Raw genomic sequence first — 25,013 nt, forward strand, 5'->3', positions numbered from 1 at the left:
TGTTAGCTACATCGAGCTCAAGAAATTACTAGAAATCTTTCTCATTCTCTAGACAAGATTCCCACCCCACCCCCTCAGGAGTCCACATTCCCTCTTTTCTTAATTTATCTTATATTAACTGATCTGTGTTAAGGGCATCTAGGTGGTACAGTGTATAGAGTTCCAGGGCTGGATCTCTAGGGGGAAGAGGGATAATGATTTATTCAGAAACTTTTGGGACACCTTTTGGTACATAAAAATTATTTTAAAAATAATTTTAAAAATAACTTCCACTTGCAAAAACACCCCAATCTCACTCTCTCCCCCAAGGCAAAGACCCTTCCATTCTCCAGGCCATCCACATCTGTCCTCAGGCTCTCATTGTCTTCCTTCTGCCCCACTTGGAGACCCAAGGTGACTGAGCCCCTATGATGACATGCCCATGGATCCGAAGGTACTCAGGAACACATTGGGGCGACCTATCCCAATGTGAGTTTCTGGAGGTCAGTGCATTTTACCTAAGTTTCTTTTCACTTCCTGAAGTTAAGTGGCTGTTGACAAATCCCAAGGAGGTTCCATTGAACATGAATGAAACACCCACAGCTCCTTTATTACCTGGGGATGAGGAAGGAGAAGAACACCATTACCAAGGCAAAGATTCGGTCTACGATCAACAGGAGGAATAGCAGATACACGAAAGCATGGGACAGTCAGGAGAGGCTAAAGGAGGGGCTGGCAAAGAGGAGAAAAGGGAGGTAAAGAAGGAAAAAAACTAGCCTTTATCTGGGGGTAGGGAGACATGATAGATGCTGGGAGATGATTGGTGTGATTTCCCAGGAAGACATATATGAGTGGACTTTCCAGGAAGAAGTTGTTTCTGAGTGAGTGCCAAAATATTCAAAAAGAATCATGGACATAGGGCTGATGACAAAACGAGAATTTCTCTCTCTTCTAGAGAGGGGAAGGGAGCCCAGGGCAAACCTGTCAGCTTCAAGATTTCTAGCAGGGAAGTGTCAAAGCCATAACCACTTGTCTCCTGAAGATAACTGAGGAAAACCCCAAAGCTTTAGGTATTAGGAGAGCAAGGTGAGATGGATGAGGAGAGCAGGTGGAGGGGTGAGAGCTGAGCATCCCCTGCCAGAGACTGGAGAGCAGGAGGAAGGGCTGGGGGTAGGGAAAGGGCTCAAGCTGAGTGTGAGCCAGTCCCTCTCATCTACAGAAGACATTGAGGTCTGACTATCTTCCCAGAGCCCTAACTAAGGTGGGGCAACTGGAGCTTTGACTTAGGCTCCTGAAACTTAAAGGGCGTTGCCAGAACTTGTTCCCCATTAGCAGGTAGAAAATAAGTATCTCCTACTCATTGAGAATGTTGTTGTTGAGTCATGTCTGACTCTCCATGACCCCGTTTAGGGTTTTCTTGGCCAAGATACTGGAGTGGTTTGCCATTTTCTTCTCTAGCTCATTTTACAGATGAGGAAACTGAGGGAAACAGGGTTTGCCCCGCTAGGAAGTATCTGAGGCTGGATCTGGACTCAGGAAAATGATTCTTTCTGCCTCCAAGCCTAGTGTTTATCCACTGTACCCTCTACAATTTAATGACCACAAGAAGGAAGCCCACTGTCTCCTATGGCAGGCTTTTGAACTTTGGCAGGAAATCTTTCTTGACACCAAGGCAGAATTTACCTCTTTGCCACTTTCTCTCAATACTTCTTGACCTGCCCTCTAGGGCCAAATAGAATCCCTCTTCATTAGGACAGTGCTTCAGGTATAATAAGAGTTAACCATGCCACCCCAAGTCACCCCTTCACCAGGAGGAATAGTCTAAGTTCCTATGGCCAGGCCTTGTATAGCATGACCATGAGTCCCTTCACTGTCCTGGCTGCCCTCCTCTGGCCACTCTCCAGATTATCAATGTCCTTTCTAAAGTGTGGGGCCTCAGAAAGGAAGACAGGAAATGTGGTCTGACTAGAGTAGAGGTCAGAAGGACTAATCACTCCCACCTGAGCCCTGAACACTGTGGCTTACTTTCTTAGCTTCATTCCACTGCTAACTTTGCCTTGCTCTTTCCAGCTGACATGTGCCAGTCACTTCTCCTTTGGATTCTCCCAGAAGGCCACTCACTGCTTCTTCTTGCCTTTGCTGTCTTTTTTCTAGCAACCCCTGATGGTTCTTGCAGGAATTCCAGGGGATTCTTAGGCTGGTAGGGAAACACCCATCCATGTACCATGGGAACAGCAGCCATGTGAGAGAAAAATGAGACTTCATTTCCTCCTCATTCTTACCAAGAGTGTTGGCGATGCCAGTCTTCACATTGTTGGTGCAGATGTGGCTGATCCTGTTTTCATGTTCTGACTTGGCCAGCACGACAATCCGGATGTTCCAGAGGGTGTGGATGGCTATCTAGCAGGGGAGACAAACAGGGCATTGCAAACAAGGTACATCTGAGGAGGGGCAGCTAAAGCAGCCTCACATCACTGTCTGGATCCCATTGGTAGCAGAGAGGGAAGGATGCGTACAACTAAAAATCAGGGGCATGGTGCAATGGTTTGCAAACTGCTTAGGAGTCGGTGATATTCCACTAAAGCCAAGACTATAGGTGGGGTCTCTGGTGGCATCAGAGAGGCATTGCTTCCAGGATTTTGGAGGCATTAGCCCAGGTGTCCCCTGGCCTGTCCGGAGCACATCTGGCACAATGCCGTCAGTTCTAGGTACCATAGTTTAGGGATGCTGATAAGATGGGGGGGGGGCAGTGTAACAAGGATGGTGAAGGGATCATAGGATCATAGACACAGAACTGGAAAGAACTTTGGCAGCCAATGAGTCCAACTCTCTCATTTTACAGATGAGGAAACTGAGGCATAGAAATGGTCAGTGCCTTGCCCAAGGTCACACAGCTTGAGGCAAGGCTTAAACTTAGGTCTTCCAGACTCAAAGTTCAGTGCTCTGCCCATGGTGAAGCTCAAACCACATACCACATGAGGATCCTTTGAAGGAACGGGATGTTTAGTCTGGAGAAGAAAAGGTTCAGAGGGGAGTAACAGAGATCTCTTCAAGTATAATGAGGGTTGTGATGTAGAAGGAGAGGGGAGAGCTTGGACTGGTTGGGCTTGGCCCCAGAAGTAGAGCACTGGGGAGGACTTACAAAGAGGGGGGCTTGGGTGGGGTGGCCAGGCAAATTTCCTAACAATGAGAGCTGTCCCCTAGTGGAATGGGCTGCCTTGGGGTACAGTGGCTTCTCCCCTTTAAGGAATGGAGTCCTTTCAAAAGTAATTGCTTGAGTTTTTCATAGAAGGGATTCTTGTTCAGGAGGGGAGTGACTTTATGGACATGCCTTCCAACTCAGAAATTCTGTGCTTGCCTGGAAGCAGAGGGGTGGCTGGTGGTGGGAGGACGGCTGGGGAGAAGCAGAGAGGGAGGCTTCAGGGACACTGTCTATACTATCCTCAGAGGACGTAACCAGACAATTCCTTTGGCTGCCCTAGCGCCTTTCCTCAGGTCCTTATGCTTATTAGAATCAAGTATCCATTATAAGGGGAGCTCTGAGAACAAACTGGCTTACATTTCTATCTGCATCTCCAGAACTTAGCCCAATGATCTGCACATAGAAAGTGCTTAAATGCTCCATTCATTCAAAAATTCCAACTCCAACCAAGGTGAAAAGCAGACAGTTTGCTGGGACATCCATTCCCATAATGGCCTGAGGTGTGTGAATGGGTCTGATGCCAAGCACCAGTGACAGAGTTTTGTACAACATTCTGACCTGTGATTTCATTGGTAGGAACTCCTAGAGGGGAAGCTCCTATCAACACAGGCCAGCACCTGTTATGCAACAGAGAGAGAGCTTCCTGTGACCACTGAGGTTAAGTGACCTTCCCAGGGTCATATAGCCAGTATGTGTCTAGGGACAGCCATGACCCAAGGTCTGCTTGACTCTGAGACTAGCTGTCCTCTAACCATTATACCACACTGCCTCTCACAGTGTTTAAAATAGTAGTTGAGCTCATTATGGCAAAAAAGGGAGAATAGTTGTCTTCCCCACCTTCCCCCAAGTCTTTTGTTCTCCAAACGAAGCAATCCTAGCACCTGCCAATAATTTTCATATGGCACAGGCTCATTGCCCCTCACTGCCCTAATCACCTTGGTCTCCTCTTCAGCTGATTCATGTCCTTCCTAACATGTGGTACCTTGCATGGGAGTAACTATTTCCAATGTCTCTGACCAAGGCAGGGGCCAACGGGACCAGTCCTTATATTCTGACCAATGAAGGATGTGGGCTCTCTCCTCTAAACAGTCCAATCATCAGGACAGTACACCTAGTCAGGGGACTGGAATGAGGTGACTATTTCATAGAAAACCCTAAGCATGATGCCAAAGTAAGGCCTGCTTGGCCTCACTGGTTAGAATTACCTAAAGACTCCTCTGGAAACCAGAATTCCGCTCATCTCTAAGCTTAGACGTTGATGCATCTCTTAAGGAAATTGCACAATCTCCTTATCACAAGGGTTCTTAACCTTGGCTCCATGAACTTGCTTTATAAAAACATTTTGATAACTATTTGAATATACTTGGTTCCTTTTGTAACCCTGTGTGCTTAGTTTTCTGCATTCACAACCACGATTCTGAGAAAGAGTCCATGGGTTTTTCCAAACTGACACAGAAAACATTAAGAATCTCTTCTCTAGGAGCTTAGATTCTGGAATTTTCAGCCTCTCCCTGCCCACATCCTCTCTGCTCATCTCTGAGCTTAGAGATTGACATGCTCCTCTGATCTCAGAAATGGATATATTTCTTGGATATATTTAGATATGAACACATTTCCCTGATCTTCACTATTGCTATATTCTCAGGGTGACCACCAGCACAACTGATCAGTCTTCTTACTGTTTTAAAACTGATATCAGTGATTTCTTGCAAGGAGTGTTTCAGAATCTCCAGCCACTCTTTATCCCCGAGGGGGTCCTCCTGGGTGCCAATCACATAGATGTCATGCGGAATGTAGTCAGCAGAGTCATCCCGGGTCTTTCCCTGTCCCTTGGAAAGAAACCAGGATGTGATCTTCTTGGGAGGAGCAGCATCACCTTCAAAAGGAAAAGACCAGACCACAATGAGGGGATGAATGGGTCACATCAGTCAGAATTTGAGCCAGAGAAAATAGGGTCACACAGTCATCCTTAGAGGGAAATGAACATTGGAAGTGGGGGGGATTCCCTAGGAAGTCCAAGACCAGGTAGTCCTGGGAGTGGGAAGAACAAACTTAAAAGTTTCAAAGTATAGAAACACTGAGAAACATTCTGGCCTGTTCTTAACCATGGCCATGAGCTCCTGCCCAAAGGGGAAGGTGGTCAGGAGCAGTCAGATGAACAAGGAGCCCACTTCTAGAGGACTGTGAATTTCCCTACAGGAAATGTGAGTCAATTTCTCTTTTCCCCAAAGCAAATAATTTCCCTGGATGCCCTTTGGAAGAAAGGAGAAATGAGCTGGCTGGAAAACTCCCCAAATCTCAGAGCTAACGGGGACCTCACCCACTAACCTCGACCTAACCGATGTTTCCTTCCATGACATTTCCAGCAAGTGGTCATTCAGTGTCTGCCCAAAGACCTCAAGTCACAGGGATCTCAATGCCTCCTGAGACAGCTCATTCCACCTTGGCACAGTTCTTAGAGGTACAAAGTATTTCCTTGTTTTAAGCTAATATAGTCTTCTTTGTAATTTCACCACACTGGGCAGAACAGAGCTAATCTCTCTTCCACATGCCAGTCATTCAAATACCTACTGTGAATTGCTTTCACTTTGTTCGCCACTCTAACTCAGTGGCGGCTCTGATAATAACCTACATTTGTATGGATCATTCCCATTCCTAAAGGGCTTTTCATCCATGATCTCATTTGATGCCTAATTATGCCACTGCAGATGCAAAGCACAGGTACCACTATCCCCTTGGTAGAGATAAGCATACTAAGATTCTGAGAGGGCTAGAACAGTCATCAATCAATCAATATTAAGGGCTTCTATGTGCCAGGCACTGTGCTAAGTGCCAAGGATACAAAAGGAAGCAAAAGACATTCCTTGCCCTCAAGGAATTTATGACCTAATGGGGACACAATGAAGAAACACATATGTGCAAACAAGCTACATACAAAATAAAGAGGAAATAAATAATCAAGTGAGGGAAGGCATCAGAATTAAAAGGGCTTGGGAAGGGCTTCTTAGAGAAGGCAAGATTTTCACTGGGACTTAAAAGGAATCCAGAGAAACCAGTAGATGGAGATGAAGGAGGGAATTCCAGGTACCGGGAAGAGTCAGGGAAAATGCTCAGAGCCAAGACGGGGAGGGCCTTTCTTGTAAACAGCCTGGAGGTTGGTGTCACCGGATCCAAGAGGACATGGTGGGGAGTAAGGTGTGAGAAAACTGGAAAAGGAGGAGGGGGCTGGGTTATGAAGGACTTTGAATGCCCAACAGAGTGTTTGGGGTTTTGATCCTAGAGGTGACAGGGAGTCACTGGGGTTTGGCTTAAGCAGTGACATGATCAGATTTGTGTTTTGGCCCCTGAAAGGAGGATGGATTGGAGTGGGAGGAGATACATAGCAGGCACACCTACCAGGGGCAATCACAATAAACAAAGTGTAAGGCAATGAATGAGGGCCTGTGCCAGCTTGGGCCAGTGTCTGAGGAGAGAAGGGGAACTATTTAAGTGATGCTGAAGAGCTGAAATCCAAAGGCCTTGGCACCATATTGGGATATTGGGGGGGGGGCGGCGAGAGAGGTAATGAGGAATCCAGGATCATTTCTAGACTGTGAGCCTGAGGGCCTGGGAGAAGGATGGGGTCCTCTATAGTAATAGGCAAGGTAGGAGGCAGGGGAAGAGAATTTACGCTGAAAAACAATGTTTGGTTTGGAACATTTGGGGTTTAAGATGTCTGCTGGACATCTACTTAGAGATGCCTTAAAGTCAATTGGAAACTCGAATTTGATGGTCAGGAGAGAGATCAGGGCTGGACAGGTAGATTCAAGAATCACCAGCATAGAGATGATAATTAAATCCATGGGAGCAGATGAGATCACTAAGTGAAGCAGAATAAAGGAAGAAGAGAAGGACCAGGCCAGAGCCCTGAGGGTCACTGAGGGTCAGAGGGTGTGATTTGGAGGAGGATCCTACTGAGAGGTGCCCTCAGAGGGGTGGGAGGAGAACCTTGGAGGGGAGGAAGGGGAGGTGTCCCAAAACATAGAGAGAAAAGAGTCTCTAGGAAGAGAGAGTGGCCAGGAGTGTCAGAGGCTGTAGAGAGGGCAAGGAGGCTGAGGACTGAGAAAAGGCCTTAAGAGGTCCTGGTTCCTTTGGAGAGAGCGGTGCTGGTGGAATGAGGAGGCCGGAGGCCAGACAGCACCAGGGCTAAGAAAAGAGTCGGAGGAAAGTGGAGGCTCCTACTCTAGACAGCTTCTTCAAGGGCAGAAGATATGGGGAGATGGGAGTGGGGATGGAAGGAGCAAGTGAGGGGGTTCTCAGGATGGGGGAGATGCATGCGTGTCTGAGGGCAAAGGAGAAAAAGATGGTAGAGGGAGAGGTCGAAAGTAAGTGCAGGAGCAGGACCGACTACCTCCCCTAGGACTCGGCTTGGGCAGGATTCGAACCCAGCTCCTATGACTTTGAATCCAGATAGTCTTGCCACTGCACCACCCTACCTCCATAAGATAAAAGCTCCCAGGAACCTGGTGAGCATGAAAGATGACAGGACCAGGACAAGACCTGTGATGGCATCAGTATGAGGAGCTCCCAGATGAGAAAAATCCCTCCGCCAATCAACGTCAGCATCCTCTCTGCAACTTACAGATTTAGAGAGCTGCCTAGAACACTGAGATAGTAAGTGACTAGCCCAGGGTCACACAGGCAGGAGGGGTCAAAGGTGGAACTTGAAGCCAGGTTTTCCTGGTTTTAAGGCTGGCTGTCTGTCCACCGTGCTGGGCTGCCTCTTGGTATGATTGTTTACTCATCAAACAGGATTTCTATCAAACTGGCAGAAAATAAGATGAGGTGTTAGGAAATTAGGAAATTTTTAGGAGAAAGCAGAGAACTTTAAAAAGAAAAGAAAAGGGAAATGTGAGCCCCAGAGGCTGGCACAGAGCTGCTCCAAGCTGCTGCTCATAGCCTTCAGACACATCCCAGAGAGGGGGGCCAAGAACATGGGAAAGTGGAAGAGAAAGTGTGGGCCAGAAAATTGTCTTTGCAGGAGAGCTGAGCTTTTGAATCATGGAGTTACACATCCAGATTCTGGGAGGGGATCAGAGAGCAAAGGTTGGAAGAACTGTGGAGGGCATCCAGGCCAAGCCCTGCATGGTAAGTGACCCAGACCACCCTGGTCCTCAGGGGCAGAGCTGGCATGGGAGCCCCACCCTGGTCTCTGATTCTCAGGTCCAGAGCTCTGCCTAAATCCGCTCACTGGCTGGGGACTGCCCCAAACTGACTTGTCTGTAATGAAAGAGGTTGGGAGATTTGGAAAGGGCACTGAGCCAGGCACCAGGAGACTTGGGCTTCATCCCCAGATCTCCTTACTATTCACCAGATGGGCTATGGATAAAGCCTGTGACCTGTCTGCCTGGCAGAAGAGAGACAGAGTGAGGAGCTTCTGGGGGATGTGGAGGCAGGGCGTCCCAGACAGGCTTAGCTCTGTCCTGCTTGGCCCCAAGGGCGAGGATCAGGAGTAACAGCTGGAAGTGGGAAGAGACAAACACAGTCTTGATCCTAGGAAAAAGGTCTGAAATTGCAATAGCCTATAGAGACAGCTGGGTGGCGCAGTGGTGGGAGCACTGAGCCTGCTCTGGGAGACATGAGTTCAAATGTCACCTCAGACACTTGCTAGCTGTGTGACCTTGGCCAAGTCACTTAACTTCTGTTTGCCTCAGTTTCTTCATCTATAAATGAGGATAATAATAGCAACTACTTCACAGGATTGTTGTTGTGAGAAGCAAGTGAGATAATATTTGTAAAGTGTTTGGTGCAGTGCCTAGGTCATGGTAGGTGCTCTATGAATGTCTACCCCCATTACTCAGAGGGGTGGTGGGCTCCGCTTTTCCTGGAGGTCTTCAGACAGAGGCTGGGGTGTGGCCAAGGGGGTCTTTGCTTAGAGCCAGGTTGGACCAGGTGGCCCCTGAGGTCCCCTCCAGCAGGGTCAGGAATAACAAAGGGTGACTTAGTCTCCCCAGAGCAAGGGCTGATCAGAGGATTCCAGGGAGGGCCATTCATTCTCTTAAGAAAGGAAGATGGTGCCTCAAGACAGGTTTCTCCCAGGCGGGTCAGAAATGAACGCATGTCATCGACTAGTGTATCAGAGAAATTGTCGATCCGCGTGTCCACATGCACACACACACACATCCTCAGTCCAATGACAGAAGAACACTATTCTCTCTTGAGAAGGAAAATGGACAGATGGATAGGGGGATGACAGAGGGGGATGGGAGTGGTGACGTGAATGTTTGGAGGAGCCAGGACCTATGATTTCATCAATGTCGGGAGCTTCTGGTATGAAGTCTTTCCACTCACACTGAAGCTAGGCTTATAGGCAATGACCCTTGTGGTTTGACTGACCCCTGAGTGAGTACAAACTCACCTCTCAGATTCTATTTGGCTGACGTAAGCTGACGTCTCACAGACATTCACCCTGGACATTGTGATCGTGGGGAATCTTACCACCTACTGCTCTGTTTCCATCCCTTCTCCCTACCTCCTCCACCCCTTATGTTGATTGCCCCACATTTTTTTTTTCTGGGCATAGCAATCAAATCAACACTATATTGTCCCTGGACAGGACATGTCAACTGGCTGCCTGTGGCTCTATTCCTCACCCTTAGCACTCTCTTGGCCAAATTTTCCTCCACTGTAAGTGTAGATGCTCCCTATTAGAATGCAAACTCCCTGAAGGCAAGGACTGACTCACTAATCTTTGTTATCCCCAGCGGCACAGGGTCTAGGCACTTAACACAGATTTTTTTCATTCTTTCATGTATGAGGAACAGTGAGTAATGGTTTGTTGAGAAGTGTTACAATAACAAGAAGGATTTTCATAGCAGTTAAGGTTGCAAAGTGCTTTACAAATATGATCTCACTTGATCCTCACAACTCTCAGAGGTGGTGCTATTATTATCCCCATCGCATAGAGGAGGAAACCAAGGCAGGCACTATTAACGACTTGCCTCTGGTCACACAGCTAGCAAGTGTCTGAAGTTGGATCTGAACTCGGGTCTTCCTGACTCCAGGTCCAATGCCCTCAGCCTGGAAAGATGGGTTGGGGACAGATTCCAAAGGACTTCAAACTCCAAGCTGTGCCAAGGTAGGAAGACTGTAGCCTTCTAAAGGCACCAGAGATCCTCTGGAGGAGGAGGAGAATCCCTCCTGCTACTGAGCAGGACAATCCCATGGTCAGACCCGTTTTAGGAAGCTCCCTTTGGTAGCTGCTTAGAGGATGGTAAAGACTGGAGGCATGGAGATCCATCAAGAGGCCAGTGTAATAGCCAAGGGAGAGGGCTTGAGTGGCTGAGCCATGGGGCAGTGACTGTTTGAATGGAGAGAAGGGAAAGCTACCAGAGACGCTGTACAGAGGCCAGGGATGGGAGGGTGTGGACGTACCCATGTTCCAGGTTCCGATGAAGATGGTGATCATGTCAGGCTCAGGCTGCTCAGAATGCTTGTTCTTCATCTGCTGGAGAAGCTGGCAGAACCCCTCCCTTTTCTAGATACAGAAGAGCAAACATCAGAAAGGTCCCTTTGCTTCCTCCAGTTGCTGAGACTTAGGGTGCCCCTGGGCTAGCTCAAACCTTGAGTGAAAAGCAGTTCTCTTTCTAGTGGCCTTTTGTAGGAACATCCCTTTCTCTGGGCTATTTCTCAAGTGGAGTGAGAAAAAAAATCCTTTAAAATAAGTCACTGAAGAAAGTGTGCCAAAGGATGTGGGTTCAAATTCTGGCTCATTTACTTAAGGTAGATGCATGACCTTGGGCAAGTCATTTTTTCTCTTAGTTTCTTTGTCTAAAACATAAAGATGTCAGACAAGATTGCCTCTCAGGGCACTTTGGGTTCTAAAATCTGTGAACACACAATCTTTTCATTGTCCCTTCCAGCTGTAATTTCCAGAATCCTCGGACCTCAGGTCTGTCATTTCACTACCTGAGTGACTTTGGGAAAGTCATTTCCCTTCTCTAGCTCTCAGTTTCCTCATCTGTAAAGAGCCAAGGCTGGGCTAGGTAACCCCTAACTGACGGACATCTCCATAGGATGGCACTGGCTGCTGTCAATGACCCAAGCTCTGGTTTCCTTTTCTTCCCACACTCAGCATCTCAGATCTCTGCAGATTTTACTGTTTACAGAGAACTTTTCTACCAGTCTCCTTGTAAAGCAGGGGCTATGAGTATTATTATCCCAATTTGACAGGTGAGGAAACCAAGGCTCAGAAGGTTAGCTGACTTGCCCAGGGACAAAGAGTCAGTAAACGATGGAGACAAAATCTGCTTCATTAATGGAGGTAATGTTGGCTGATGTTGGCCAGTGTTGGCCAGAACCCTGGCCTTGGAGTCAGGAAGATCTAGGGTCAAATCCTGAATCAGGTCCTCACTAGCTGTGTGTTCCTGGGCAAGTCTTTGCCTCTCTGGACTTGTTTCCTCATGTGTAAAAAGGGGTGGTCATAGTGGCCAGAGTGCATTCTAGGATCCTGTGACCTCGGCTTTCCTTACTCACTGGCTGAACAGATCTGTCCCATTTTCCAGATTTGTATGAGTTTTATGAAAGGACAAAACAAGATTAATTTGGTGCAACCTTAGATGGGGTACTGTTACCTCCATTTTACAGATGAGGCCAGTGAGGTCCACCAGACCACCTGCTTGGCTAAGGTCACACAGCAAAGCAGAGAGCTAGCTTCTCTGGGGCTCTCTCACTGCTTGGCCCTGCTGTTGGGTTCTAGAGTCTCACTTCTGCTCCCAGACACTGCTGCCTTCTCTTACTTCCTTCAGAAGAGCAGGGCAAATAGGGAAACAAGCCTTCTCTTCTGGAGTCACTCAGTGGGGGCTTCCCATGTCCCTGGGGCCCTGCTATCTCTACTTACTCAGCAAGTGGGGAAGTCAAGAAGGGCTCAGAGTAATGCTGGGGGTGGACCCCACAGCAATAAGGCAGTCAGCTCTTTTCCAAAACATCTCTGAAGAAGGTTCAAAGTCTCCAGCTTCAGTTATGAGAGCTGGAAGGGATCTTAGAAGGTCATTTTATTGAAGAGGAAACAGAAGATCAGATAAGTGATTTGTTCAATGTCACAGAGGTTGTAAGTAGCAGAGCCAGAATTTGAACCCAGTTCATAGACTCAAAAATCTAGAGCTGGAAACAATTTCAGGGGCCAGCAAATACAACCCCTCATTTTACAAATGAGGAAACAGACCCAAAGAGGCAAAATCATTTGCCCAGTGGGTAGTTCCTGGCAAGGCTGTTATCTGTACCCTAGTCCTCTGACCCCAGGGTTCATTCACTGTTGTCTTTACAGCCCAACCCCCTCACTTTACAGTTGGGGAAACCGAGGCCCAGAGAGGTGAAAGGCTTTGCCCAAGATGGCACAGGCTTGGAAGATTCCGAGGCAGGGCCTGGTTCCAGACCCAGCATTCCTCCTGCTTCCTTCCTTGGGCACGGCACACACCCAGCAATGAAGCTTCTTGTCACTCACCTTCGAGTCAGCAAAGACATACTCTTTCCTCAGGGTTTTCTCCTTTTCTGTTTCCACGATGATGACAAGCTTGTTATGAAACTTCTGAGACTTGATAAGCTGTAAGACTTAAGAGAAAAGAGCATTTCAGCACGAGGGCTGGGCAAGCTGGGGCAGGACGTGTTCAGCCCAGAAGTGGAGAAGCAAAGTCCTTGGGTCCTGAGCTCTCTTATCTCCCCCACCCTCACTCTGGCAAATTCATTCTTAGGGAAGGACCCCTTAGGAGCTCACTGGAATGCAGGTGCCACAGGGAGGGGAGGCAAAAGTAGTCATTTCCACCTTAGTAGGAGTGAGCTTGTCAGTTACTTGCAAAGAGAGCTGGGGCCTTGCAGCGAGGCATTCTGGGTAGGCAGAGGGAGTAGCCCAGCTCTGGGAAACAGGGACCAGGGGAGGGCAGGGTAAAGGTTGGAAATATCCAGCAAAGAACTGGAAGGAAAGTAGGAATCCATCGACTGGCCACAGTCATTGGGTCCTCCAGTTGTGTCTGACTCTGTGACCTTGTCTATGGGGTTTTCTTGTAAAGATACTGGAATGGTTTGCCATTTCCTTCTCCTACGTGTCCCCATTTTACAGTTGAGGGACTGAGGTAAGTAGGGGTTAAGTGACTTGCCCAGGGTCACACAGTTACTACGTGTCTGAGGCCAGATTTGAACTCAGGTTTTCTTCACTCCTGGCCAGGTACTCTATTCACTGCACCACCTGCATGCCCCTAAATATGTGGTACATGGATGCAATGGAATAAAAACAATGAAGAATATGGAGAATTGAGGGAAACTTGAGAAGACTTTTTATAAACTGATGAGGATTGAAGTAAGCAGACCTAGGATAACAATTCATACAATGATAGCAATGACATAAGGGAAAGCAACCCGGAGAGACATCAGCCAGCAACTGTGGATTCAGGGACTCCTCCTGCCTCTTGGCAGAGAAGTGATGGACCATGAGGCAGGAGATGGACTCCTGGAACTGGAGACAAAGACCTCAGACACTGCTAGCTGTGTGACCTTTGGTGAGTCACTTAACTTCCGTTTGCCTCAGTTTCCTCAGTTGTAATGTAAGGGGATGCTGACTTCTAACTCACAGAAACATGGATTTAAAGTTGTGAGGAAACTTACAGTACAACAAGCCTAATCTCTTCAATGTTCCGTGAAGCAATAGATGAGGGGAAATGACTTTCCCAGGGTCATACAGCTGGTTAAATGTCTGAGGCAGGATTTGAATTCAGGTCTTCCTGACTCCAAGGTCACTGCTTTGTTCATTGCCCTAGGCCAACTCACACTCCAAGTTCTAATTTCCCATAATCCTTGCTTGGGGAGGCCTCAGCCTTCTCTTGCACCCTTCCCACTCAGTAGGAGAAGAGAGGGGGCTGTCTCTCTCCTCACTTTCCAGCACAACATCTGGACTGTCAAACCACCACCCACTCCCTGCTTTTCATAACTTGTACTTGGTGCTCTCCGTCTGTACCTCCTCCCCACCATCATCACTGCTGCTGTGGTCTACTACCAGCCAGGGCTCATTTCTGCCCTTCTAGAGGATTTTAGTACTTGGCTTACCTGCTTCCTCCATCCCTGTCCCTCTCTTGGCTGCCTCAACATCCACCCTGACTATTCTCGGCCCCAATCAGTCAGCCCCACTGACTTCTTAGTTTTGCACCAGCCTGTATCCCCCTGACCCTCTGGTCCTGAACTCTCTTCTCTCCCCCATTCCCTACCTGGCAAGTTGGTGAAAAATCCACTCATACCCTGTCCAAACTCCAATCCACCAGCTACCTTATGCTTCCATACCCCCTCCACCTTCCTCAATGGTGCAGCCAAGTGGTCCAGTGGATGGAGCCCTGGACTTGGAGGCAGGAAGACCTGAGGTTGAATCCTAACTCAGATGAATGACCCTGGACAAGTCATTTAATCTTTCTCTTAAAATGAAGTTAATAGTGACACCCATATCCCAGGGTTTTGGTGAAGATCAAATGAGATAATAACTATAAAGGTCTTTGCAAACCTTAAAATGCTCTTTTGGGGGCGGCTAGGTGGCACAGTGAGTAAGAGCACCAGCCCCAGAGTCAGAAGGATCTGGGATTGGTTCCGGCCTCAGATACTTAACACCCACCCACACACACACACACACACACACACACACACACACACACACACAAAACTGGCTGTGTAACTTTGGGCAAGTTAACCCCAATTGCTTTTAAAAAAATGCTATTTTGAGGAGCGGCCAGGTGGCTCAGCGAGTAAGAGCACCGGCTCCAGTGTCGGGATGACCTGGGGATCAAATCTGGGCTCAGATACTTAGCACCCACCCAGAAAATAACTGGCCGTGTAACCTTGAGCAAGTTACTTAACCCAATTGCTTTAAAAAAATGCTATTTTGGTGTTGGCTATGTGTCCTCCACCCTAGAGAATTTCACTCACTGCATTCCTTCTGCTAGCCACACAAACCTGGCTGGCCAAATTCAGCCTGGTCCTGGCCATCGCCCAGGAATCGTCTCCCATAAACTAGCCTGCTCTCCCTTATGAGAAGGCACGTGACTAGAAAGCTGGATTTGGAGTCAGGAAGACCTAGCTTCAGCTTTCTGAATGACTTTCTGCATAAGTCACTTAACTCTCTAAGGTTATAAATTATGGAGGAGTCGGTCTGCATCCATGGAATGAGTTTCTACACCAGGGACTTCTCCACACCAATGGAAGCACAGGTCTAGACTAAAAAATAAATCCTCTCAGTTGCCAAGCTCAGAATTTTCATGTTATCTTTGACCTATCCTTCTTCAGCCCTTCCCCCCAAAGTGCTAAAAGTTGATCATCACATCCTTTATCTTTCCAAAATGTCTCTTCTAACCATTTATCTCTCCACCTTCCTGATGGTGTTGCCTTAGTTCAAGGCCTTATTCTCTCCTGCCTGCTCATGGAACTTTGGCCTTCCTGACTCAGTGCTTTCCCTTCAATCAAACCAATAAACTCCTGCCAGGCTAATTTTCCTAAAACCCACTCAGTGACTGTCCCCTGCACGTCACATGTAGGCTTTGAGAGACAAAACCCACAAAGACCTCACTCACTTCCTCCTTGATCAGATCTGAGCTCCTCTCAGGTTAGAGGCAGCCAAGCCTCTCCAGAATCCTGCCTTATCCTACCTTCTTAGCCCAGCCCACCTTGTTTCTGAGATCACTGTGTCTAAACCTCTGTCGAAAGAAAACTGGGCGCCTCCCTCTTCTTACTTCATGCCCATTCCTGCCTCCTCCTCTCCTGTGGTCCCCACAAGCATGTGTAATTAACAGGGTCTGGAAATCTGAAGAGGTGATGATGAATAATGAGCATGGGAGGTGGCAGCTTGTACAAAAGCAGGGAGGCGGGAAATGAAGGGGACAGGTGGCCAGCACTTGGGGAGGAGAAATGGGAGATGGCAGAGGGCTTGAAAATGCCTTGAAAGCAAGTTCTGTGTTCTGAAGCCGTCTTTCTCGTTTCCTTCCTCTCTCCCACTTACTATGTGACCCAGTGGTCCTGGCCTCCTTGCTGTTCCTTCCCATGACACCAGCCTCTGGGCATGTCCACTGGCTGTCCTTCCTGCCTGGGACTCCCTCCCTCCTCAGCTCTGCTGAGGAGGATAGGTCAAAGATAACATGAAAATTCTGAGCTTGGCAACTGAGAGGAAAAAGAGGGAAAGAGAGAAAGAGAGAAGGAGGGAAGGAAGGAGATTCCCTGACTTCCTCCAAGTCTCAGCTAAAGTCTTGCCTTCAACAAGAAGCATTTCCTGGTCCTTAGTGCCTAGTCCCCAGTGCCTTCCCTCTGAGATTACCTCCAGTTTGCTTTGTATATATTCTGTCTGCACCGAGCTATTAGCATGGCGTCTCCCCATTAGGCTGTGAGCTCTTCCAGAGCTGGGACTGGTTTTTGCCTTTCATGTATCCCCAGTACTTAGCATAGTGCCTTGCATGCAGTAGGTGCTTAATAAATTCGTATTTGTTGACTATAACTTCATTAGCATGTCCCCTCTCTCCCCCTATATAATCACAACCCTTCTGTGAAAACAGGTGGTTTTAAAGGATTTGTTGTGGCTGAGGTCAGTCTGGTATGCACCCCTCCAGACATAGTCCATCTGGCTCATATACCATAGACATGCGTCCATTACTAGACCCAAACCCAAGACCTAACTTCACAGGACCTGTCAGAGCTAAGCACGATCTCAAGGAACCAGGTTCCCCTTCACACCAAACTCAAGCATTGAAGGACAACTTTAGAAGAAGTGGAGTATATGGGCCCAAAGAAAACTAACAACTATACATTGCATAATGTGGTTAATGCTGTGACTGGTTAAATTAGGATTTCTTGCTCCAGGAGAACAGAGGGAAGGAAAGGAAGAGGGGAGGAGGAAATGAAAGAAGGAGGAAGGAGAGGAAGAGGGAAGGAGAGGAAGAGAGGAGGGAGGGAGAGGAGTGAAGGAGGAAAGGAGAGAAGGAAGGAATGAGAGGAGGGAAGGAGAGGAAGAGGGAAGGAGGGAAGAAGAAAAAGAGGGAAAGAGAGAAAGAGAGAAGGAGGAAAGGAAGGAGGTTCACTTTTGACTGGGATGAGCTTGGTAGAGATTCTAGTGGGAGGGACATCTAAGCTGAGCCTTTAAGGGCAGAAAGGATGCCAATAGATTGAGAAGGTGTCACCATGGAGATGCCAAACAATCCATCATAGAACAAGGCTCTAGTGGCCAAACGGGATCTCATCTGCTCTTCACAAAGACATGTTAGCTATTACCTCTTGGTGGAAGAAAGAGTGAGTGGATATGATTGCAAATCAATGTTTTCTTACTTTTCTTGTGGCTATAGAATTTGTCCTCTGGTCCATCTTTGGATTTCTTGATAATCAGTTTCCCAGTTTCAACGTCAACTTTAAGCTGCATTTTTTGTGGAATTCCTAAGGATTCTGCTTTTACCTATGGAAAATGGGAAAGAGGATTTTTCATCATTTTCATGACATATTTCCATCATGGGATTTCGGCCTGGAGGGGACCTTAGAGAGTCTTCCATAATCCCTTCATTAAATTTTTTTTTTAATTTGTAATTCTGAACTTGGCAAGTACCAATGAATAGGAATACTATCATATTCAAAGAAGAACAGAAAAAGAGGATTGCATATGAAACCAAGAATATACATATATGTATGATCTTATTTTTTAAAGGTAGATAATAAAATCAAGATATTAATTTCAAATCTATGATTGTTCTTTTCTGGGTGTTTTAATCCCCTGATTCTAAAGGGAAAGAAAGGGAATCTCAGAAATACATCCATCACTAAGGTGGCAGAGTTGGGATCTGAGCCTAGGTCCTGTGGCTTCATATTACAATCATATGCATAAGAATCACTTTGCCAAAACTAGTGGTCAGCTATTTTTTAAAAGAGGTATAGCTAATGTTGTATATAATGAAAGATATATTCAAATGGGCTTTTATTTAATATTGCTAATTGGTCAAGGGAAAATGTGACCTTAAGAAAAATAGTTAGATAGGGGCAGCTAGTTTCATAAGCAACAATGTTACAAATATTTCTAATTGACAACGTGCAGATAATGCTATAGCTGTTGGTAACATTAACACTAGATTTGGTTACATTGTATCAACATGAAACTAGCAAGAAATGACCCTGGTTTTGGCAGCACTGTGTTGGTTATGCCCGGACTTGGTCTCCATTGCCTTGATTCTCAACTCCGTTATCTGAACTGATGGAAATGTCACTGGGACTGGAGTAAGTAAACCTGGGTTCAAACCCTGCCTTCAACACTATGTGAATTTGAGCATGTCATTTAATTTCTCTGGGCCTTCATTTTCTGATCCATAAAAAGAGAAGGCTCAACTATGTGATGTCTAAGGCCATTGTCTTAGACTGGAGTAGTCTCTTTCCACTTCCCGTGCTGGGGCTGTGACTAAATCATCCCATCCCTTGTGGCCTATAACAAATACTGTTTCATCATTTCTGAGCATTTCCAGTGGAGGCCAGACAAGATCAGGGAGAAAAAGGGAAGCTTTCAGGTGGGGATGACAGCCAGGAGTGGGACAGAGTCCAATTTTATTCATATTAACAGTTTTGCTGAAAGGCTGAGTGGAGGGAAAGCCTTACAATATTGTAAACAACCAGTCATCTATACTGTTCCCCTGTCTCACCAAGGAAAATTGGAGATAAGTTACACACTTACGTAATTTAAGGACCCATGCTTTAAGAAGCAGATCAAGGCCCAACGGCTCCAGAGTCAAGGGAGCTGGTTCAACTCTAACTTTTGATGTTTCCTATGTGTCCTTGATCAAATTGCTTCATTTTGCTGGGCCTCAACTTCTCCATATTTAACATGACTAGACTAGTCCAATGGGGTTGGACCACATGGCCTCTGAGGTCCCACACAGACAAAAATCCAGGATCCTATGACCTCTCAGTGCCTCAATTTTCTCATCTATAAAATGGGAGGATTAGGCTAGATGAGCTCTAAGACCCCTTTGAGCTCTTATCAATCCCACTACACAGATCACTCTCTGTACCTTAGGACAAAGGTTTATGAATCCCTGTGATGGGGGGCGAAGTCTTTCCCTAGTGGCTCTCCAGCTGCTGATGTCTCTCCAAATCTAGCTAGGAGGGTCTTTGGACAGCAGGAAGATAGTCTCTTCTAGCTTGGAAGGACCTGTCAGAGCTTGTATTCACAGCCTTCCAGAGCCCGAGGTCACCTCCAGCCCATGGGAAGGCATCAGAGGGAGATGATGCTGAAATGAGCCATTTCATCACATGGGCTCAGACTACAATGCACTATGTAAATACCTGATCATCAATGAAGTGATCAATCAACCATCCTTTATTATGTGCCAGGCCCTGTGCTGTTGCTGTTTGGTTGCTTTTCAGTTGTGTCCAACTCTTCCTGACCCCATTTGGGGTTTTCTTGGCAAAGATACTGGAGTTTGCCATTTCCTTCTCCAGCTCATTTTACAGAGGAGCACATTCTACAAAGCCAAACAGGGTGAAATGACTTGCCCAAGGTCACACAGTAAGTGTCTGAGGCCTGATTTGAATACAGAAAGAGGAGTCTTTCTGACTCCAATCCACCTTGCCTCCCTCATAACCCTGTGACAGGCATTGGAAAAATTATTTTAGCATTAAAGACCTAGAATGGACCATATGAGGCCATCTGGCCCACCCATTCCTGTTTGAGTGCAGGACTGAATTTAGAATGTCCCAGACTAATAAGAAACTATGTTATTTCCAGAATCATAGAATTTGAGAATGGGGGGGGGGAGGAGACAGACCTTGGTGGTCATTCTATTTAACCCGTATACCAGCAAAATCCCTACTATAACATCTTCTAAATAGACCTTTAGCCTTCACTTGAAAATCTCCAGAAAGTCAGAACTTACCGCCTTCTGAGGCAACACCTTCTACTTTGGCACAAATCTCATTGTCTGGGAGTTTCTCCAGATACTAAGCCCTAAATTGTAACTGTCAACCTGTGCTCCTGGTTCTTCCCTCTGGGGCCAGATGGAGCCAGTTTAATCCCTGTTCTCCATTATAGCCCTCAGAATACTCAAAGGCAGCACTCATGTCCCCTGAGTCTCCTTGGGGTGAGATACACCCGGGTCTTTTAGCCAGTCCCTATGTCACATGGTCTCAAGGCTCTTCCCTACCCTGGATTCCCTCCTCTGGCCACAGTCCAACTCATCCACTAAAATATTCTTACTGAATTGTGATGCCCAGAACTGTACATAATACTCCAGAAGACCAGTATTCCCTGCTTTTAAGAATACGTTTTCATTTGTTGGTTATGAATAAAGATCAGCAAACAAACATTTCAATGTACAAAGAACAGAGTATATGTGCAACTGTGAACTTTGCCCATTAGACTGTAAGCTTCTTGAAGGCAGAGACTGTCTTTCACTTCTTTTTGCACCCCCAGTGCTTAGCACAATGCCTGGTGGTACATAGTAGGCGCTTAATAAATGTTTACTGATTGATGGACTGAATTTCTATCATATATAGAGTCTGGCATGATTCAGGTTCTGAAAGGGGAGAAATTCCCGATGTTCATTTGGTCATCTGCTTCAAAGTTTAACAACCATCATACTCAGGGGATTCTATATGGGTTCTACCTTAAGCCCCTTCTGGTGCAGTAGATGCTCATTTTGTCCTAATAGACCCTGTTATCTGCAGAATATTATCATAACCTTTACAACAGAAATCAGGGGCCTTCAGCACTGAACCAAGGCTCCTAGGTTGGTGGTTGGGGGGGGTGGTACAGCAGAGAAGGTATGGGATACCTGCCAAAGAGGAGACAGTTACCTCAAAGGTGACAGGAGGGATGAGGGAGCGTCGATGTGTGGATTCAGGACCTTCTCCCAAAAATGCTTTTATCTAGAACCACAAAAAAAAAGGGAACTTCAAGTCAATGAGTGGAGAGAGAGAAAAGTAGTGTAAGCATCCCAGGGCCCACCTCTAGCATACAGAAAAGGAAAACCAAGGGGAATATCAGCAGAGTTTATAAGAAAAGGGCAAGAACGTCTTCTTTGTACTGTACCTTATCTTCAAGAGAGGTCAGTAAACTGGTCAGCTGGCCAAGTTTGGCTACTACGTTGACTGGATTTGCCTCTGTACACACCTGGGAGGTCAAAGAGAGGGAGCCGTCTCATTCATTCACTTATTCATTGAATAAATATTTATTGCACATCGACTATGTTCAAGGAAGGCATTGCATTAGCTGCTGTCAGGAATAAAATGAGGAGGGCCTAGTGGCACCCTCATGAAACTCAGTCTAGTAGTAACAATGAGCTAGACATACACATGGGCAGCTCTAACACAAGGCTGGACATGCTCCATTCCATGAGAAAGGTACAGAGAAAGGTTGCTGGGGGTAGCAGCTGGGTAAGGGAATGACTTCTGCCCAGGGGGTGGGATGGAATCAAGGAAGAAGCAGCATTTGAAGGCTTCTGCTTGCCATGCCAAGGAAGTACATGAAAAGCAAAGGCAACCTTGCCTGTAGAAGGTCAGAGCCAACAGCTGATGTGTTGGTGCTTTTACTGACCGACTCCTTCCTGCCCTTTTTCTTGTTCTTTGGTACCAGGGATGGCTCTGGGAAGGGTAGGGAGGGAAGGCTCACTCGGGAATCCATTACATGCTGGAGGAAATGAGAGCCCTAGGCCTGAAGGAATCTCCCCAGGATCACAGAGCTCTTGGGTTTGTGACTGGGCTTGCCTCCACTCAGCTTTGGTGACTCAGGATCCAGCCCATCTGCCCAATTCCTCAGCTTCTACCTCATTTCCCAGCTGCTCTCCTGCCCTGCCCTGCTGACCAGGCACACTGGCCCCTTGGCTCCTTCCATAAGTGGGATGCCCCAGTTAATGACTCCTGTTTCCAGACTATCTCTCCCACTCTGGGTGACCTTCCTCAACTCCAAGTCACCTACATAGCCCGACCTCTGCCTCCCTTTGGTAGGTCTAAGCAAAAACAACTCAGATTAAACCACATGTCCCTGAGGCCAACTTTGGTCAGACACACCCAAGATCAATGACCAGCAATAACACAAGGTGGTCCAGCTGCATCTTAGAGGGCATGGGGGTGTGGTCAGGTCAGAGCTCGGGGAGGACAAAGAACTCTGGCTTCAGGTGCCCAGGTCATCAGTAATCAAGGTAAGTCACATTCTTATAGCCCTTGAAAGAACACACAAATGGCATCACTTCCAATTTGCAGTTAAGGAAACTGAGGCACAGAGATGGGAAGTAACACAGCTAAGAAGGGGTCTCTCTGGGATTCAAACCCATACCCTCTGCCTCCAATGCCAGGGTCTTTGACATTTGACCACAATCTAAGGTTTGGGAGGTATCCAATCTCTTCACTGGCGCTCCTTTGGATGACCCCCCTCCAGGTACCGCTGATGAAGGTACCAGGTCATCCCCCAGAAGGGCCCCTGTGCCTTAGAAGTCCTCGGCACTGGCTCAGCCAGGAGTTTTGGGTGGTTCCAGTCTCCCCCTTCTCCACGGTCCTTCACACTGGATGCCAAATGAATATTCCTAAAGTGAGGCTGAGGATGCTATTCCTCTGCTCCTGAAGCTTCTGTGACTCCCCAAAGCCTCAAAGATAAACTCCAAGCTGGGATTCCAGCCTCTCTTTTCCAGCCTGGTTAACATTCTTGTCCTTCATTCTGTATTTAGCCCAAATGGCCAACTTGCCCTTCCCCTCCCTCCACAATATTCCCCTCCCACCTTGTGCCTGGACTTTCTTCTGCTCCCACCTGCCCTACTCAGCCATTTCCAAGCTCGGTTTGGGTGTCCCCTGCACAAGGCCTTCCTGGATGCCGTTACTGTCCCCATTTGAATAAACGTATGAATGGAAGATAAAGTATCTATTAAACCCTACTCCAGGCCAGGCACCAGGCTGAGCTCTGGGTACAGAAGGACAAGATGACACATAGACTTTGTCCTCAAGCAGCTTACCTCCTAATGAGGGGAGACAACACAGAAAGGGGAGCTTCAGGCTTGGGGTGAAGAAGACAGGCTTTGGAAAGGTGGATGGAGGGCTGGTTCTGGGCATGGGAAGGTCAGGCCTTGGGACAAGTTCAAATCCCACTTGTGATCGTTACAATTTGTGAGACTTGGGGTGAGATATTTCATTTCCTTGTGCCTCAGTGACTCCTCTGTAAAATGGGGAGGGGTGAACCAGAAGGTCTTTGAGGCCCCTTCTAACTGTAGAGCAGTGAGGTGGCACTAGAGTCAGGAAGACCTGAGATCAAATCAGGCCTCAGACCTTTACTAGCTGGGTGACCTTGGGCAAGTCACTTAAATCTGTTTGCCTCAGTTTCCTCATCTGTAAAATCAGCTGGAGAAGAAAATGACAAAACCACTCCAGTATCTTTGCTCAAAAAACAAACAAAACAAAACCTGTCCCAAAGAACAAAACCCAAATGGGATCACAAAGGGTTGGACACGACTGAACAATCTCATGATTATAAGTCACTTATCCTCGTCTCCAGACCCAGGATGATAAGACCCTCTTTGGGGGTGGGAACAAGGTAAGAGTGATGGTCACATGGGACACTCTGTAGGAGGTGGTGCTGAGGCATGCTCTGGCTCTTCTTCCTCACCCTAGATACCAGTGTGTGGGAAGAGCTCTGGCATTTCTTATTCATTCCATCTCTGAGAGGAAGTGACTGTCCCAAGGTCACACGAAGGCTATTGACTAGCATGCATCTCCTGGGTCCTAGCCCTGGTTTCTCCTTCAGTGCATCCAGGGAGATGTGTTGCTGGCTTTCCTCCATATTCTCGTGCTCAGATAGTCCATACGACTTTTCCTCCCTTCCCCAGCCCTCCCCTACTCCGCACCTTTTTTTGAGGCTGCCCAGAGAATCTTCATTGGTCTTTTCCTCATTCTTTCAGTGACAAGGCAACCTACCTGAGGCCGAGGCCAGATGCCAGGGGACAGTTGCTGGTCAAATAACCTCTGCATGGACTCCAGGGATGGGAGGGTCCTGGCAACCTCACTGGAGGGAAGAAAACATGGTAAAGGGAATAGTGAGTCTGGGGAGCCAAGCCAGGAGTACCCCAGGAACAGGGAGGTGCAGAGGAATGCAAAGGGTTCTTCTTCAAGCCTGTGCATCCAACGGGGCAGAGCCAGTGGCTCTCAGCTTTCAGCAGCTTCTCCTGTCCCCTCTACCACACCCACCTCCCTTTCCCCACATTGGGCTTGTCATTTTACAGAAACCATTATAGCCACGAGAGCATAAGATCAGGAGCTAGAAAGAATCTCAGAAAGCACCTCATCTGAGACCATTTTGCAGATGAGAAAATGGAGGCCCAGAGAGAAGGGACTTGCCCAAGGCTGCATTGGTGGCAGAGCTTCAGCTCAACAACTCAATTCCATTTAATTGGGGCCCAAAGGCCCTTCTATCTTCCAACTGAATTGAGCCATGCGAGGGCAGGGATTTTCTCATTTTTGTCTCTGTGGGCCTAGGGCATGGCCCAGAGTAGCAGCTTCACTGACCAGAGATCTAGAGACCCTCTGGAAGCAGACATCAGCCACTGGAAAGGCTCTGAGGTCATCTAACCCAGCTCCCCCATTTTACAGATAAGAAACCCAGGGAACCAGACTGCTCATGGGAGAAAGGTTAGGTTCTGGGAATACAAATACAAAACATAAGAACAACTCCTGACCTCAAGAAGCTTACATTCTGCTGGGTATACAATTTGTAAACAGATAAATACATGCAAGATAATTTGAGGGGGGAAATAGCCCTAGTGACAGAGAGGACCAGGGAAGGTTTCCTTAGGAAGTCGTGTTTGAGCAGAGCCTTGATTCTTCCATTCTT

General features: G+C 47.3%; 1 protein-coding gene across 2 annotated transcripts in view; it reads right to left on the reverse strand.

Annotated features, from left to right (window-relative positions):
* INPP5D (inositol polyphosphate-5-phosphatase D) overlaps positions 1-25,013 on the reverse strand; it is a 131,644-nt gene that overhangs the window by 40,615 nt on the left and 66,016 nt on the right. For both annotated transcript variants that reach the window (XM_069103226.1, XM_069103225.1), the window contains exons 6-14: positions 24,101-24,188; positions 21,234-21,314; positions 20,999-21,070; positions 17,498-17,621; positions 12,663-12,769; positions 10,595-10,697; positions 4,861-5,057; positions 2,262-2,379; positions 498-594 (exon numbers count right to left, since the gene is read on the reverse strand). In XM_069103226.1, the coding sequence (XP_068959327.1) occupies positions 498-594; positions 2,262-2,379; positions 4,861-5,057; positions 10,595-10,697; positions 12,663-12,769; positions 17,498-17,621; positions 20,999-21,070; positions 21,234-21,314; positions 24,101-24,188 (987 nt within the window). The remainder of the gene's footprint in view (positions 1-497; positions 595-2,261; positions 2,380-4,860; positions 5,058-10,594; positions 10,698-12,662; positions 12,770-17,497; positions 17,622-20,998; positions 21,071-21,233; positions 21,315-24,100; positions 24,189-25,013) is intronic.

This window comes from Petaurus breviceps, unplaced genomic scaffold (assembly GCF_028583685.1).
Source record: "Petaurus breviceps papuanus isolate PSGF00001 unplaced genomic scaffold, PetGlider_PUasm1.0 567, whole genome shotgun sequence".
NCBI lineage: Eukaryota > Metazoa > Chordata > Mammalia > Diprotodontia > Petauridae > Petaurus > Petaurus breviceps.